Below are 13,397 nucleotides of genomic sequence, written 5' to 3'. Positions count from 1 at the left end.
GTAGTGGAATGGGGATGGATGGGATAAAAAGGGAAAGGGATAAGAGTAAAGAACACTTTGGTGGCTCTCCATTTTGGGAATGGAACTAAAAATAATAGCATGGAAATATTGTCTTGCTTAGCCACACATCTGTATTTCTGTTTAACCAGTTGGGAAAGTACAGTTTTATGAGCTAATTGTGTCTTCTGTACTATTAATAGCTTTAGATTGGCAAAGGCAGCTCTTTCATCTGCCTTAAGGCTTTGCCTGGGATTTTTGATGACCTTTTTGGATTATTCTCCTACACCAAGCAGGGCCCAGTATACGCACTCTTCTTTCCTCACACCGAGACTCCTCTAATGCTTTACTTGTAACTAAAGAGAACCTAAGAATACTTTTTAAAAAAGCATTAGTTTGTTTGAAAGTTGAATGTTAGATATGTTGTGAGATTCAGTTTCTGTAGAGCTAAAAATTCCTTATTTTGTATCTGCTTATTTTTTAAAAATGTTAACATATACTTTAGTTTTACAAATCTGTTTAAAGAACTTACAAACATTAAACACATAGATTAAACCTTAACATATATAATGAAATTAAATTTCAAATCTAAAAAAAAGCATTAGTTAACCAATCTTAATTCATCACATATTAGAGTTCAGCTCTATCTTGAAGACATCTCCTACTTTGCTCTTCTGAAACGAATTATGAGATCTTTACATTCTTTATAGATTTTAGAAGAAATATTCTATAAATTCCTTTTCATTTCACATATCTTCTCAAGTATTTGCAAAAGTTACCCCTCATGGTCCTCTAATCCTACCTCAGAAGAGTCTTTTGGCACATCTCACTCTGCAGCACACCTGCAGTCCATGTCTAGGATGTATACTCTTTTCTTGTTTCTTAATTAATTCTTTACTCCCTTGCCTACCCTTTGACATGTCCTTAAATTCTTGCATGTGAAATATATGTCTTTTATAACCATTTCTATGATTTTCATTCTTTAGCATTACATGTTTATGAAAGCATAAAATGATTAAAATAAATTTTCCTTTTATTCAAAATGTATTAAATTTATAATCTAGTTTTTTTACGGATAAATGCCTTCATGATGTCACCTTTAGTGTCAATTTGAAATTTATCAAGTATAACCACCAATTATCTTATTAATGGCAAAATGAAGTTAATAGTAAATAATATGTTAAACAAAGGACAGAGCTTCATCTTGAAAAAGTATGGCTAGCTACTCTAAAGAGAGATTTTGTTTTCAAAGGAGTCAACAAAGCAAGTGGTTGCAAGTAGTCTCTGGAGCCACAGAGAGCTGGATTTGGATCCAGGTTTTCTATTTACCAGCACTGTGTCATTGGGCAAGTCATTAAACCTCTCTGAACCCCAGTTTCGTTCTGAAAAAATAGGTATAGTAAGAATACATACTTTGTAGATTTATGAAAATTCAATGAGCTAATAAATGTGCAGCACTTGTCATAGTGCTTGGCACATAAGTACTTAATATATATCTGATGATTTTATATTTTAATATTTAGCACATACCATACTAAGCCTTCTTCTCCTTCATCATACCTTCTACACACTAGGTACTCAGTAAGTGCATATTTAATTTATATTTCTTTTTATTTTCCAAAGTAACTTTACATTGTATCTATAAAAATGAAAGTTTATCTGGTGTTTTGGGCTATTAACAGGTAATTTGGATTACCAAGTATTTGATATAATAGATTTATCTGATCTTGTTTGTTTAAGAAAACCAGGAATCAGAACAAGGACAAACTAGAGCACTATTTAGAAACAGCCAGAAATTTTTAAACTTAGTCATCTTTCCTTTTGAAATTTAAGTATTATAACTACATTTGTTCTAGAAATTATAAATATTGATTCCATTTCTGCATCAGATTTTAGCAATTTCTATAGAATGGATGGTAATGTCTTTTATCATCTGGTACTTAAGTAATTTCCAATGATTCAATACAGGACATACTAAGGGCCTGCTATGTGTTTGGTCCTGTGACAAGTACTGGGATACAAGCTATGATGTCATCTTTAAAAAAGGTCTGTAGTTGGCTCAAGCTGTCAGCTGCCTTTATCTTACAGTCCTAGATATCAAACCTTTCTCCTCCACAAACACACATATGTAAATACATCTCCCATGCATATGTAATGTAGTGATAAAGGGGACTTGCAAATGATCTTCTTTTAGTTTAGACCCATAATCATCCTCTAGGGATAGTATTACAAATATAATGCTATTATATTCATTTTAGGAGATGGGCTTCTGCAAAGTCCTTACCTAACAATGAGTAACCTTTGAAAGTGGGCCTTATGCCTTTAGCAGAAGGCAGTATTTTTTTCTTATGTGATTGGAAGCATTTTATCCAATAAATATCCTTATTATCTTCAGCTGTGTTTGTTTATTGCAGATGCATTCTAGTGTGTTCTAAATATTTATAACTAGTCTGCAAGATACCCTAGGATTCTAAAAATATAAGCCTCAGCAACCTCTCCGCTCCAGAAAAGGGACACATTTGTCATAAAATCTACCTTCCATTCTCCAACCAATGCACACACATACATACTTGTCCATACTGCACTTACTCACATGTACCTGCATTCACAGGCACACAGGATGCACAGGTGAATCACCTCCTTTATGGAGTATGGAAAGCTGTACTTTTTCCAGACCCCAGAGCCTGCAGGAAGCCAGTGTCTGATGCAGGATTTGAGGCAGACATACCTTTCTCGTGTACTAGGGAGAGGTGGCACGGTTCCGCCACTGAAGACCCTTGTCCATGTTTATTTTATTTCTTGACAAAATAGCTGTAGTATTGTGTGTGTGTGTATACACACACAGTACCACACACATTATAAATTTCTGTATTATATGATATTTCAGAAAGTGAAACTATTTTATGTCTTTTAGGGGAAAGGGTGGTGGCCTTTGCTGCTGTAGAAGGAATTTTTTTCTCGGGATCTTTTGCTGCTATATTCTGGTTAAAGAAGAGAGGTCTTATGCCTGGACTTACTTTTTCCAATGAACTCATCAGCAGAGATGAAGTAAGGAATGAACTATTTGTCTAGCTATATTTTTATTCATATTTGGTGTCCATTTATTTTTCTTTTCCTTGGGAAGTGCTTATGGTGACAAGTATCCTGGTATTAGAAAATAGGGGAGAGCAGGTGTAGCTCAGTGGTTGAGTGCCTGCTTCTCACATACAAGGTCCAGGGTTCGATCTCTGGTACCTCCTAAAAAAAAAAAAAAAAAGAAAGAAAACAGGAAATTGTTCTTCATTGGCTGAGACTCCTTTCCTCATTCTTAAATATTGGTGTGCTCCTGAATTCTCACCTTGGCTTCTTTCCTTCACTGTATATGACTTCCTGGCTGATGTCATTTATCCCCATGGAATCAGTTATCATTTAAATGTACATGACAAAGCTTCAGCTGCAATAGCCTTTCCTGAGCTTCAATCCCATATATTCAAATGCGTATTAGATGCTTTCTCCAGATATTTCTCAGACCTAATATTTCACAAATCAAACATCATCTTTCTCCAAAAATTGGTTCTTCCTTCTGTATTCACTATCTCATTGAGTGGTACTATCTTCTATTTAATTATTCAAATTTGAGATTTGTGAGTTATTTTAGATTGCTTCTTTTCTTTTTACTAGTCACGTCCAGTTAATAACTAAATCATGTCTTTATACTTTCTTGATGTCTTCCCCTTTCTTTTCTTTCCTACCACTGCTGCTGCGATTCACACTTTTAATTACCCCTTACTGTCTCAGCGTTGGCTCTCTATCCCTAAGACTGTTGGGTTGTCCTTCATACTGTTCTTGTGTAGTCTTTCCATTGCCTGACAATGAAGAACAAGCTCATCAGTTGCCAAAGGTGTCCTGCATTATGACTGCCTCTCTTCAACTTCCCTCTTCCACAGCTGATGCTCTCCTCTTCTTTCTACACTGTAGTTTCTGTTTTCTCTTTGTGTTATCCTGTGTTGTGCAACTTTGCTATGGCTCACACTTCTTTCTCCTATTTAAGATATCCTTTCCACCTTTCCTATCTCTCTTTTTCATCTGTTGATTACCTTCTCACAAGGTGCAACTTAAACTTTCCTGACCCAGTTAGGTAAATTTGACCACTCTTTCCTTTGTGTATTTGTTTGAAACCTGAACCCATCTCTTTGTTAGAGTCCGTAACGTTGTATTATACTTCTGCTCTAGTTCCTCTGCTAGACTCTGAGCTCCTCTTATTTGTCTTTCCGTTCCCAATGTTTAGCCTGTTACAGCCATTCATTTTACATCTGTGAAATATACTAATCCTGACTCCTAAGCTTATTTCTTTTCTTTGTGTGTGTGTGTGTATGTGTGTGAAAAAGGCTTTATTGAGAGCAGCGAGTGTCTAAGCTTATTTCTAAGTGACCTTGGCAAGTTGTGTAACCTCTCTGAACTTTTAGGATGTAAGGAGACAGCATGTGTGAAAGTACTTTTCAAGTGCCTTAAAATACTTTGCACAATTATTTTTTATTGGTTCATATCTTTAAATTTCTAAGAACTTTTACTGTAAATTTCATCTATGATTATTATAAAGGATTTAGAGTACTGAATAGAAAGAGATCACTCAAACTAAACACGGGGATTATCACTTTTAATATTTCATCGTATTTCCTTCTAGACATTTTTCCTACATTTAAATCTATGAAGGTATGCACAGACATTATAACAATTTGAGATATTCTGCTTATTTTGTATTTTTACAATTTGAGATAACCTTTTTTCACTTACAAGTTATTAAGAACATTTTCATGATAAGCATTTTTTGAAAAACATTACTTTTTTAGATTATATTCAAATGAAAGTATCATTTATTTGACTATTCCATAAATAATAGAAATTTAAGTTGTCTCCAGGTTTTGTATTTTGTTAAATGCAAAATGAACATGTTTTTAAATATGCTTTATTCCAATCTCAGATTATTTTCCTATTAGATTCCTAGAAGTAGAATTACTATGTTGTAAGATATGAACTTAAAATTTTTTTTACTAGAGCAGTTGTATGTTTACAGAAAACCCTCACAGTTTTCCCTGTTAATATTTTGCAATAATGTGGTACCTTTGTTACAATTGCTGAAACAATATTATATCATATTATTAACTATAGCCCATAGTTTACTTCAGGGTTCACTCCTATGTTCCTACAGTTCTGTGGTTTTTCTTTTTAGTTTTTAATTCTGATAACATATATAACCTAAAATTTCCCATTTTAACCAGGTTCAAGTATACAGTTCAGTGGTATATACAATTGATTATCTTGTGCTGCCATCTCCACTGTCCACTACAAAAACTTCTCTACCCACACACCTGTGCCTGTAACCCATATTCTAATTTCTGACTCTATGAATTTTCATATTCTAATTATTTCATATAAATGAGATCATACAATATTTGTCCTTTCGTGTCTGGCTTTTATTCAATGGGATGTCTTCAAGGTTCATTCATGTTGTAGCATTTATCAGAACTTCATTCCTTTTTAAAACTGAATAATGGTTCACATTTTGTTTATCTATTCTTCTGTTTTGAACACTTGGGTTGATTCTACCTTTTGACAATTGTGAATAATGCCATTGTGAACGCTTGTGTGCAAATATCTGTTGGAGTCCTTGCTATCAATCCTTTCAGGTATATACCTAGAAGCGGGATTGCCAGATCATATGGTAATTCTATGTTTAACTTTCTGAGGAATCACCAAACTGTTTTTCACAGCGGCTGTGTCATTTTACATTCCCACCAATAATATATGAGGGTTCCTATTTCTCTATATCCTCTCCAACACTTGCTATTTTCCTTTTTTAAAAATAGTGGTCATTCTAGTGAGTATGGTTTTGATTTGAGTTTTCCTAATGACAAATGATGTTGCTCTTTTCGTGTACTTTTTGGCCATTTGTATGTCCTCTTAAGAGAAATGTCTATTCAAATCCTTTACCTTTTTAAATTGGGTGGTGTGTCTTTGTTGAGTTTTAAGAGTTCTTTATATGGTCTGGTTATTAAACCCTTGTTAAATACATGGTTTCCAAATATTTTCTCCTATTCCATAGGTTGTCTTTTCACTTTCTTGATAATGTCCTTTGATGCATAAAAGTTTTTGATTTTATAAAATCCCGTTTACGTATTTTTTCTTTTTTTCGCTTGTGCTTTTGTTGTAAAGTCTAGGAAACCATTGCCTAAGACAAAGTCCTAAAGATCTTTTCTATGTTTTTTTTCTAGGAGTTTTGTAATTTTGGTTATTATATTTAGGTCTTTGATCAATTTTGAGTTAATTTTTATTATATGAAGTAGGGCCCCATTTTCATTCTTTTGCATGTGGATATCCAGTTTTCCTGCACCAGTTATTGAAGAGACTATACTGCCAGTGAGTAGATTCGGCACCCAAATCAAAAATCAATTGACCATAGCTGTAACTGGCCATAGAATGCTTCATAGAATCAATTGGCCATAGAATGCTTCTAAAAGAGCGTTCATATTTATTTGCGGATTGCCTTCCAGAAAGTTTATACTGATTTGGGCCCTATTAGCAATGCATGAGCACATCTTTTCTTATCATATCCTTAGCAGAATTTGAGTTTATTTGTTATAAAGTTAAGTATGCACTGAATTATAATCCTTAAAGGAAAGAGTTATGGTTGCCCTGTTCATTTGTCTATTCCCATTACTAAGTACAGTTAACTTACTGGACTCTTTCAAAAAGTATTTGGTTGTGGAATTTGTTGTATTTACTGCATATTTTTTTGTTTATTGAATTTGTTGTATTTTTCCATTTTTATATATATTTCCCCCAGTTTGTATTGTGCTTTTTAATTTTTTTTTGTTCTTTTAACATTCAAATGCCTTAACCTTTATGTTCAGAGATAAGTTAAATAGTCACACATACTTTCTTCTTAGCTTTTAATGTTAAGCTCTCTAATGCAATTGGAATTTGTTTTGGTATATAGTGTTAGAATTTAACCTAATTTCAAACAGTCTTGGGTAGCTTTTTAAATGCTCTGTAAATAATTCATCCTTTCTCCATTGATCTGTGATCACTTATTTATTATATATTAAGAAAATCTGTTGCATGGCTATTTTCTGTCACTTTGATCTAGCTATCAAATTTCATGCCATAACAAATTATTTTAATTATTTTAGCTTTACATGCTTTAATTATTGATAGAATAACATTTCTTAGAAGATTCTGTCTATTCTTCCAGATAAATTTTTTTTAAAGGTTGATTTTTTAATTTTTTAATTTATCCCCCCCCCCCCGTGGCTTGCTTGCTGTCTTCTCTGTGTCCATTCACTGCATGTTCTTCTGTGTCTGCTTGTCTCCTTTTGTTGTGTCATCTTGCTGCGGCAGCTTTCCACGGGTGCAGGCTATCAGCTCTCTGCGGGTACAGGCCAGCTTGCCTTCACAAGGAGAGGCCTGGGACGCAAACCCAGGGCCTCCCATATGGTAGACAGGAGCCCAATCAATTGAGCCACAGCCACTTACCAGATAAATTTTTGAATTAAAAAAATCCCTTTGGGATTTTGATCAGAATTGCTTTAAATCTCAAAATTAGTTTTATTTATTTATTTATTTAACAAGGACAAGTATCTACCTTTTATTTATTTTTCTAATAGGTGCCTAGTTGTCAGTTCTAATCAGCACTGTCTTTAACCTTTCAGTAACTTGAAATTAAGCCTTTGGTAATGTGAAGTAGCCTTAAGAGTTAAGTCTGGGAAAAAAATGTTTCACTAGTAAATTTTCTAAGCCATTTGTCTAGATGGTTTTTTCGTGATGGTTTCTTCTGGGAATGACAATTTAACTAGATAAATAAACTTTGGAATTCAATCTTTGATTTTAGGATCTTGTCTTTCTGTTGTCTTTGGATTTTTATTGATTCATTTGGAAAAACCTAAGCAACTCTGATTTGTAATTCTTTAAAGTGCACGTTGTTGATTTCTTTTTCATGGTTGCTTACAAGATTATTTCTTTCTCTTTGTAGTTTGTAAGTATTAATTGACTCTGCCTTGGTGTCCATCTCTGACTTAATTTGGAATTCCATCATCTTTCTGTATCTCAAGTTTATTTCCTTCTCTCTTTGAGTTATCTGTAGTGTCATCTCGCTTTATATAGCTTTAGATGGTGTACTTAATTCTGCAGCTTCCATTTTCATTGTACTGAATTAATTTTTATCTTGAGCTATTCTTATATATCTTTTTGAAAATTCTCTGACTTAATTCTACCTGCTTGTTAATGTTTCTTATGTTTCAGTCATTCCTTAATTTTTTGGACATTTAAAAGTTGATGAATTTTTGTTTTGGCTCTTTTTACTTTGCCTTTTTTTGTGTTGCAGAATGCTTTTATTGGTTGTAGATTTTGCTTGCTTGTTTGTTAACTCTTAATGTTAATAACAGATTGCTGACAATTGGAAATGTTTCATTATAGGTTGTATTGGCATTTTAATGAGATTTGAAGGAAAAAAATTCTTGATTCTATTAATCCCTCTTATCTTCAGAAGTTCCATGTTGCCTTCTCAGAATTCACTTTATGTATTGACAAAACATATCACTGTATGCAAATAGAGGATTAAAAATTATTTGACAGTAGTATTTTTCTTCTATTTTAGGGACTTCACTGTGACTTTGCTTGCCTGATGTTTCAGTACTTAGTAAATAAGCCTTCAGAAGAAAAGGTCAGGGAGATCATTGTTAATGCTGTTGACATTGAGAAGGTAAGCAGGAAAACTTAAGTAATTAGCATATCTCTCTTTTTTTCTGATATTTGTACTATTACTATATTAGGTTGACTCATGAAATTGCCGTTTTATAGATCAAAACAATATTGGCAATTTTATATGGTTCAATCTGATAGTACCTATGGTACTATATGTGCACTATGTATTGCAATTATTATGCCAGTTTATAATTTGGTTTATAAGTCAATTATCCTTCCTTTAGATTTTAGCTTCTGGAGAGCTGAGATAGTGTCTTGTTTGTTTTGTATACTCAATAATCTAGAGGATACCTTGCTTGAAGCATGTACTGCACGTTTATAGAATGAATAAATAAATGAATTTGTGAATAATAAAACTTAATTTGTAGCGTGTGAAGGAAGATCTCTGACTAGAAAGACCTGGGTACCTTATTTAGGATGTGTGTTTTAGTTTTTATCATTCTAAAGAATGAGTTTAAAAGTAAAACAAAAATTTTAAAATCATTACATAGTTTAATAGTCATAACTTTCATATTGGGAGAGGGAAAATCATAAAATGAGTTTTTTTTTTAGGAGGTACCGGGGATTGAACCGGAGTCCTCGTACATGCGAAGCAGATACTCAACCACTAAGCTACACCCTGCTTCCGGCATAAAATGAACTTTTATATTTTTTAACCATTTGAAAACTGAATCCCAGTGGTTAATAAATGTTTTTTATTTTTCCTCTGTTAACTCCTTACCACAGTCTTTCAATATAGTTGCAATTCAAGTTTATCTCCTGGCTTCCAGATCCATCCCAATTTTTTTTCTCATATTCTTTGTTAATTGAGGTTTCTCTCTTTCCTAACTCCTTTTCCTAGTCATGTTCCCCATGACAGTCATCTTTGATGATTCTAAATGAGAATGCAGCACAAAGGTGAATCTTTTTCTAGATATTTCAGAACAAAGCATCAAGCATCTCCTTTTTTTTTTAAGAAACCATATGAATATAGGTCTTAACATGTGCTGCTTATTTAAATACCAGTAATTTGTTAGTTTTGAATTATTGTGATCATTGAGAATGTGAAATAATGTGAGTAGTAAAAGCCAAGCATTTAAAAATAAATGGACATGATTTTCCATGTCAAGAGAGTTTATTTTAGTATACTTTCTATGAACAAGGTCAATGTCTTAGAAAATTAATAAAACTAAAACTTTGTTTGGAAAATACCTACATATTTATTGTTCTGCTTTTTACTTTATTCTGTTTCTGTTTACATCCCAGGAGTTTTTAACAGAAGCCTTGCCAGTTGGCCTCATTGGAATGAATTGTGTTTTGATGAAACAGTACATTGAGTTTGTAGCTGACAGATTACTTGTAGAACTTGGATTCTCAAAGGTAAGATATTTAAAAACTTATTACTACTAGCTAGAATGTTAAAGTCAAGTAAGGTCTCTAAAATGTTATATTTCATCAAAAGCATTTGTAACATATATACTACTTTTAAGTGTGTATGTCAGAGCCTTGCTTTGCATGAACAAAGTGTTTTTGTAAAATTCTTTGAAATTCAAAATGAAATTTGTAACAGTACTTCTGTTATGTAGCTTTCCTACTTGGAGGCTGGTAAATTTTGAACTAATAAGCTTAATGTATGAATTACTTTGTAATAATTGCAAGTATATATTTAATAGGATCATCTTCAAATAATTTGACTTAGTATGCATATATATATATATTTACCTTCATATAATTCCCCATGTGTCAATATTGTAATTCTTGGGTTAATACCTTTAAATAGGAAATAATGATTATTAGGAATACATTAACTATCATAATTTGACTCTTTGAACTTAGTTGTCTTTAAGCCATTACTGTCATTTTGTTTATCAGCAATGATACCCCTTAATTTCATAAAGAGGCATGATTTTCATGTAACTTAAAGAGGTAGAAGCCAGACTACCTGGGTTTGAATCCTAGTTCTACTACTTTCTACCTATGTGATCTTTGGCAGGTTGCTTAACCTCTATCTCAGTTTCTCATCTGTAAAATGGAGGTGACAGTAATACTTAACAAAAAGGATTGTTGATGAGTTGGTATACTTAAAGCACTTAAAATAGTGCCAAACATATAATAAATGCACACTTAATGGTCACTTTGCACTCAGCAAAAGTGGAACATTCACAAAAATTCACAGGTATTGTACCATGATAATTAGAAATTATAGGTTTTGATTTATTAGCAGGGAAATGTAAGTTTAAATTGTGTTTCATGAGAAGCCTTATGAAATCCTTGATACTGGGTTGTAATCATTACCTTTCTTGGTAAAGCATTTATATTCTAGTATCAACAGATATACTGTAAGGAAGGGGTCAAGTGGTGGAAAGGTTTTTTTTGTAAGATTAAACTGTGTTGCAAGGTTGTCCCTATGTCTACTGATAACTAATGAGGGAAATTAAGATTATAATTATATCAAATAAGCTCTTAAAATTACAAGCTCATATTAAAAAGAAATTGAATTTATTCATGAGTTATACGAATGTTCATTATAGGAAAATTTACTTACTTAAATTCTAATGTAAATCACTATCCTTTAAACCACCAACCGTATGCTCACACCCTGACTTCTGTGTTCTCTTTTTTTTAATTTTTAAAAATATATTTATTTTTTATTTATTTCTCCCCTCTGTCTTCCTCGTTCCCCTTGTTGTCTGCTCTGTATTCATTTGCTGTGTGTTCTTCTGTGTCTGCTTGCATTTTTATTAGGCGGCTCTGGGAACTGATCCTGGACCTTCCGGAGTGGGGGAGAGGTGATTACTCTCTTGTGCCATCTCAACTCCCTGTTATGCTATGTCTTCTTATTTTGTCTTCTCTGTGTCTCTTGTTGTGTCATCTTGCTGCGCCAGCTCTTCGCATCGGCCAGCACTCCTATGCGGGGCGGCTTTCCCACACTGGGCAGCATTCCCATGCAGGGGGACACTCCTGCGTTGGGTGACATTCCAGTGTGGGCTGGCATTCCGCATGGGCCAGCTCGCCACGTGGGACACCTTGCCTTCATCAGGAGTCCCTGAGCATTGAACCTTGGACATCCTATATGGTAGATGGGAGGCCAGTTGGTTGAGCCACAACCGTTTCCCTGTGTTCTCTTGTTTATTGGAAAACTGCTGACCCCTGGGTCTAGTTTTCCCTTTGGAAACTTGCTAACTATAGGTATATAAAACATGTCTTCTGCTGAAGAAAATCTAAATGTATTGTAAAATCTTACTTTTCTGCAGGTCTCCAGAATATCTCAGTGAAGTGAACCCAGGGCCTCCCGTATGGTAGACGGGAGCCCAACTGATTGAGCCATATCACTTCCCTATAGCTTGACTTTTTAATTGTGTGTTTTTGCTTTTGTTTTTAGGAGGTACTGGGGATTGAACCTGGGACCTCATACATATGAAACCAGCACTCAACCACTGTGCTATACCTGCTCTGCTATAGCTTGATTTTTAACTTACTATACTATTAACATGCAGGCAATTTCACAGACTCCCATACCTCAACCACATGCAATGTATGAGCTTCTTTTAAATATATATATTTTAATATTAAGATGTAATTTTCATAGCAAATAAGTTACCCATTTAAAATGTACTATGTGGTGGTTTGTGGTATATTCATAGAATTGTGCACTTATCACCACAATTTGTTTTAGAACATTTTCATCACCCACCACTCAGCCCCAGCCTTACCTAGGTAACCACTACTCTAATTACTGTCTCTATAGATTTGTCTATCCTGGTCATTTCATAAAAATGGAATCATACAACATGAGGTCTTTTGTGACTGGCTTCTTTCACTTAGCATATTCTATTCAAGGTTCATCCATGTTGTACATGTGTCAGTACTTAATTCCTTTCTATGACCATGTAATATTCCATTGTATGTATATTCACATTGTTTTTCATTCATCAGTTGATGGACATTTGGGTTGGTTCTACCTTTTAGCTATTATGATTAATGCTGTTATGAACATTCATATACGAGTTTTTGAATGGATACATATTTTCATTTCTCTTGGATATATCCTTAGGAGTAAAATTACTGGGTCATGTGGCCACTCTATCTTTGACTTTAAGGAACTGCTGCACTGTTTCCAAAATGGCTGCATTACATTTACATTCATATCAGCAGTGGATGAGGGTTCCAATTTATCCACATCCTCACAACGTTTGTTATCTGTTTTTTGTTTTTGTTTCTATTTTTGCTTTTTTATTCTAGCCATCATAGTGAGTTTGAAGTTTTATCTCGTTGTGGTCTTAATTTGCATTTCCCTAATGATTAATGATGTTGAGTGTCTTTTCATGTGCTTATTGACCTTTTGTTCATCTTCTTTGGAGAAACGTCTATTTAGGTCCTTTGCCCATTTAAAAATTTAGCTATTTGAATATATTCCTATCTTTGATATTCATATTCGTACTGACATAAATATCATCTTTTATTGTCACTCATGAATCATTGAAATGTCCCACAGGTTCCATCAAGCTGTATCTCCCAGTCTGCTTCCTGAATTCAGAAGAAATATAAAAGCGTCTTGTCAGAATATGGCCCCACTTTTTGTTTGGAAACATCTAGTCACTATGAATAGCATTTATTTTATCTTCCCTGATCATGGTTCCTTAACATCAGTTTACTGATTACCTGTTCTCTTAGGAATTAAG

The 13,397-nt window shown here is 33.7% G+C and overlaps 1 protein-coding gene across 12 annotated transcripts in view; it reads left to right on the top strand.

Moving 5' to 3' along the window:
* RRM2B (ribonucleotide reductase regulatory TP53 inducible subunit M2B) overlaps window positions 1-13,397 on the top strand; it is a 158,080-nt gene that overhangs the window by 37,207 nt on the left and 107,476 nt on the right. For all 12 annotated transcript variants that reach the window (XM_058275845.2, XM_071207963.1, XM_058275846.2 and 9 more), the window contains 3 exons: window positions 2,912-3,045; window positions 8,630-8,734; window positions 9,982-10,095. In XM_058275845.2, the coding sequence (XP_058131828.1) occupies window positions 2,912-3,045; window positions 8,630-8,734; window positions 9,982-10,095 (353 nt within the window). The remainder of the gene's footprint in view (window positions 1-2,911; window positions 3,046-8,629; window positions 8,735-9,981; window positions 10,096-13,397) is intronic.

This window comes from Dasypus novemcinctus, chromosome 14 (assembly GCF_030445035.2).
Source record: "Dasypus novemcinctus isolate mDasNov1 chromosome 14, mDasNov1.1.hap2, whole genome shotgun sequence".
Classification (NCBI taxonomy): domain Eukaryota; kingdom Metazoa; phylum Chordata; class Mammalia; order Cingulata; family Dasypodidae; genus Dasypus; species Dasypus novemcinctus.
Note: the sequence above shows the minus strand (reverse complement) of the source record. Positions and strands in the feature narration are given on the sequence as shown.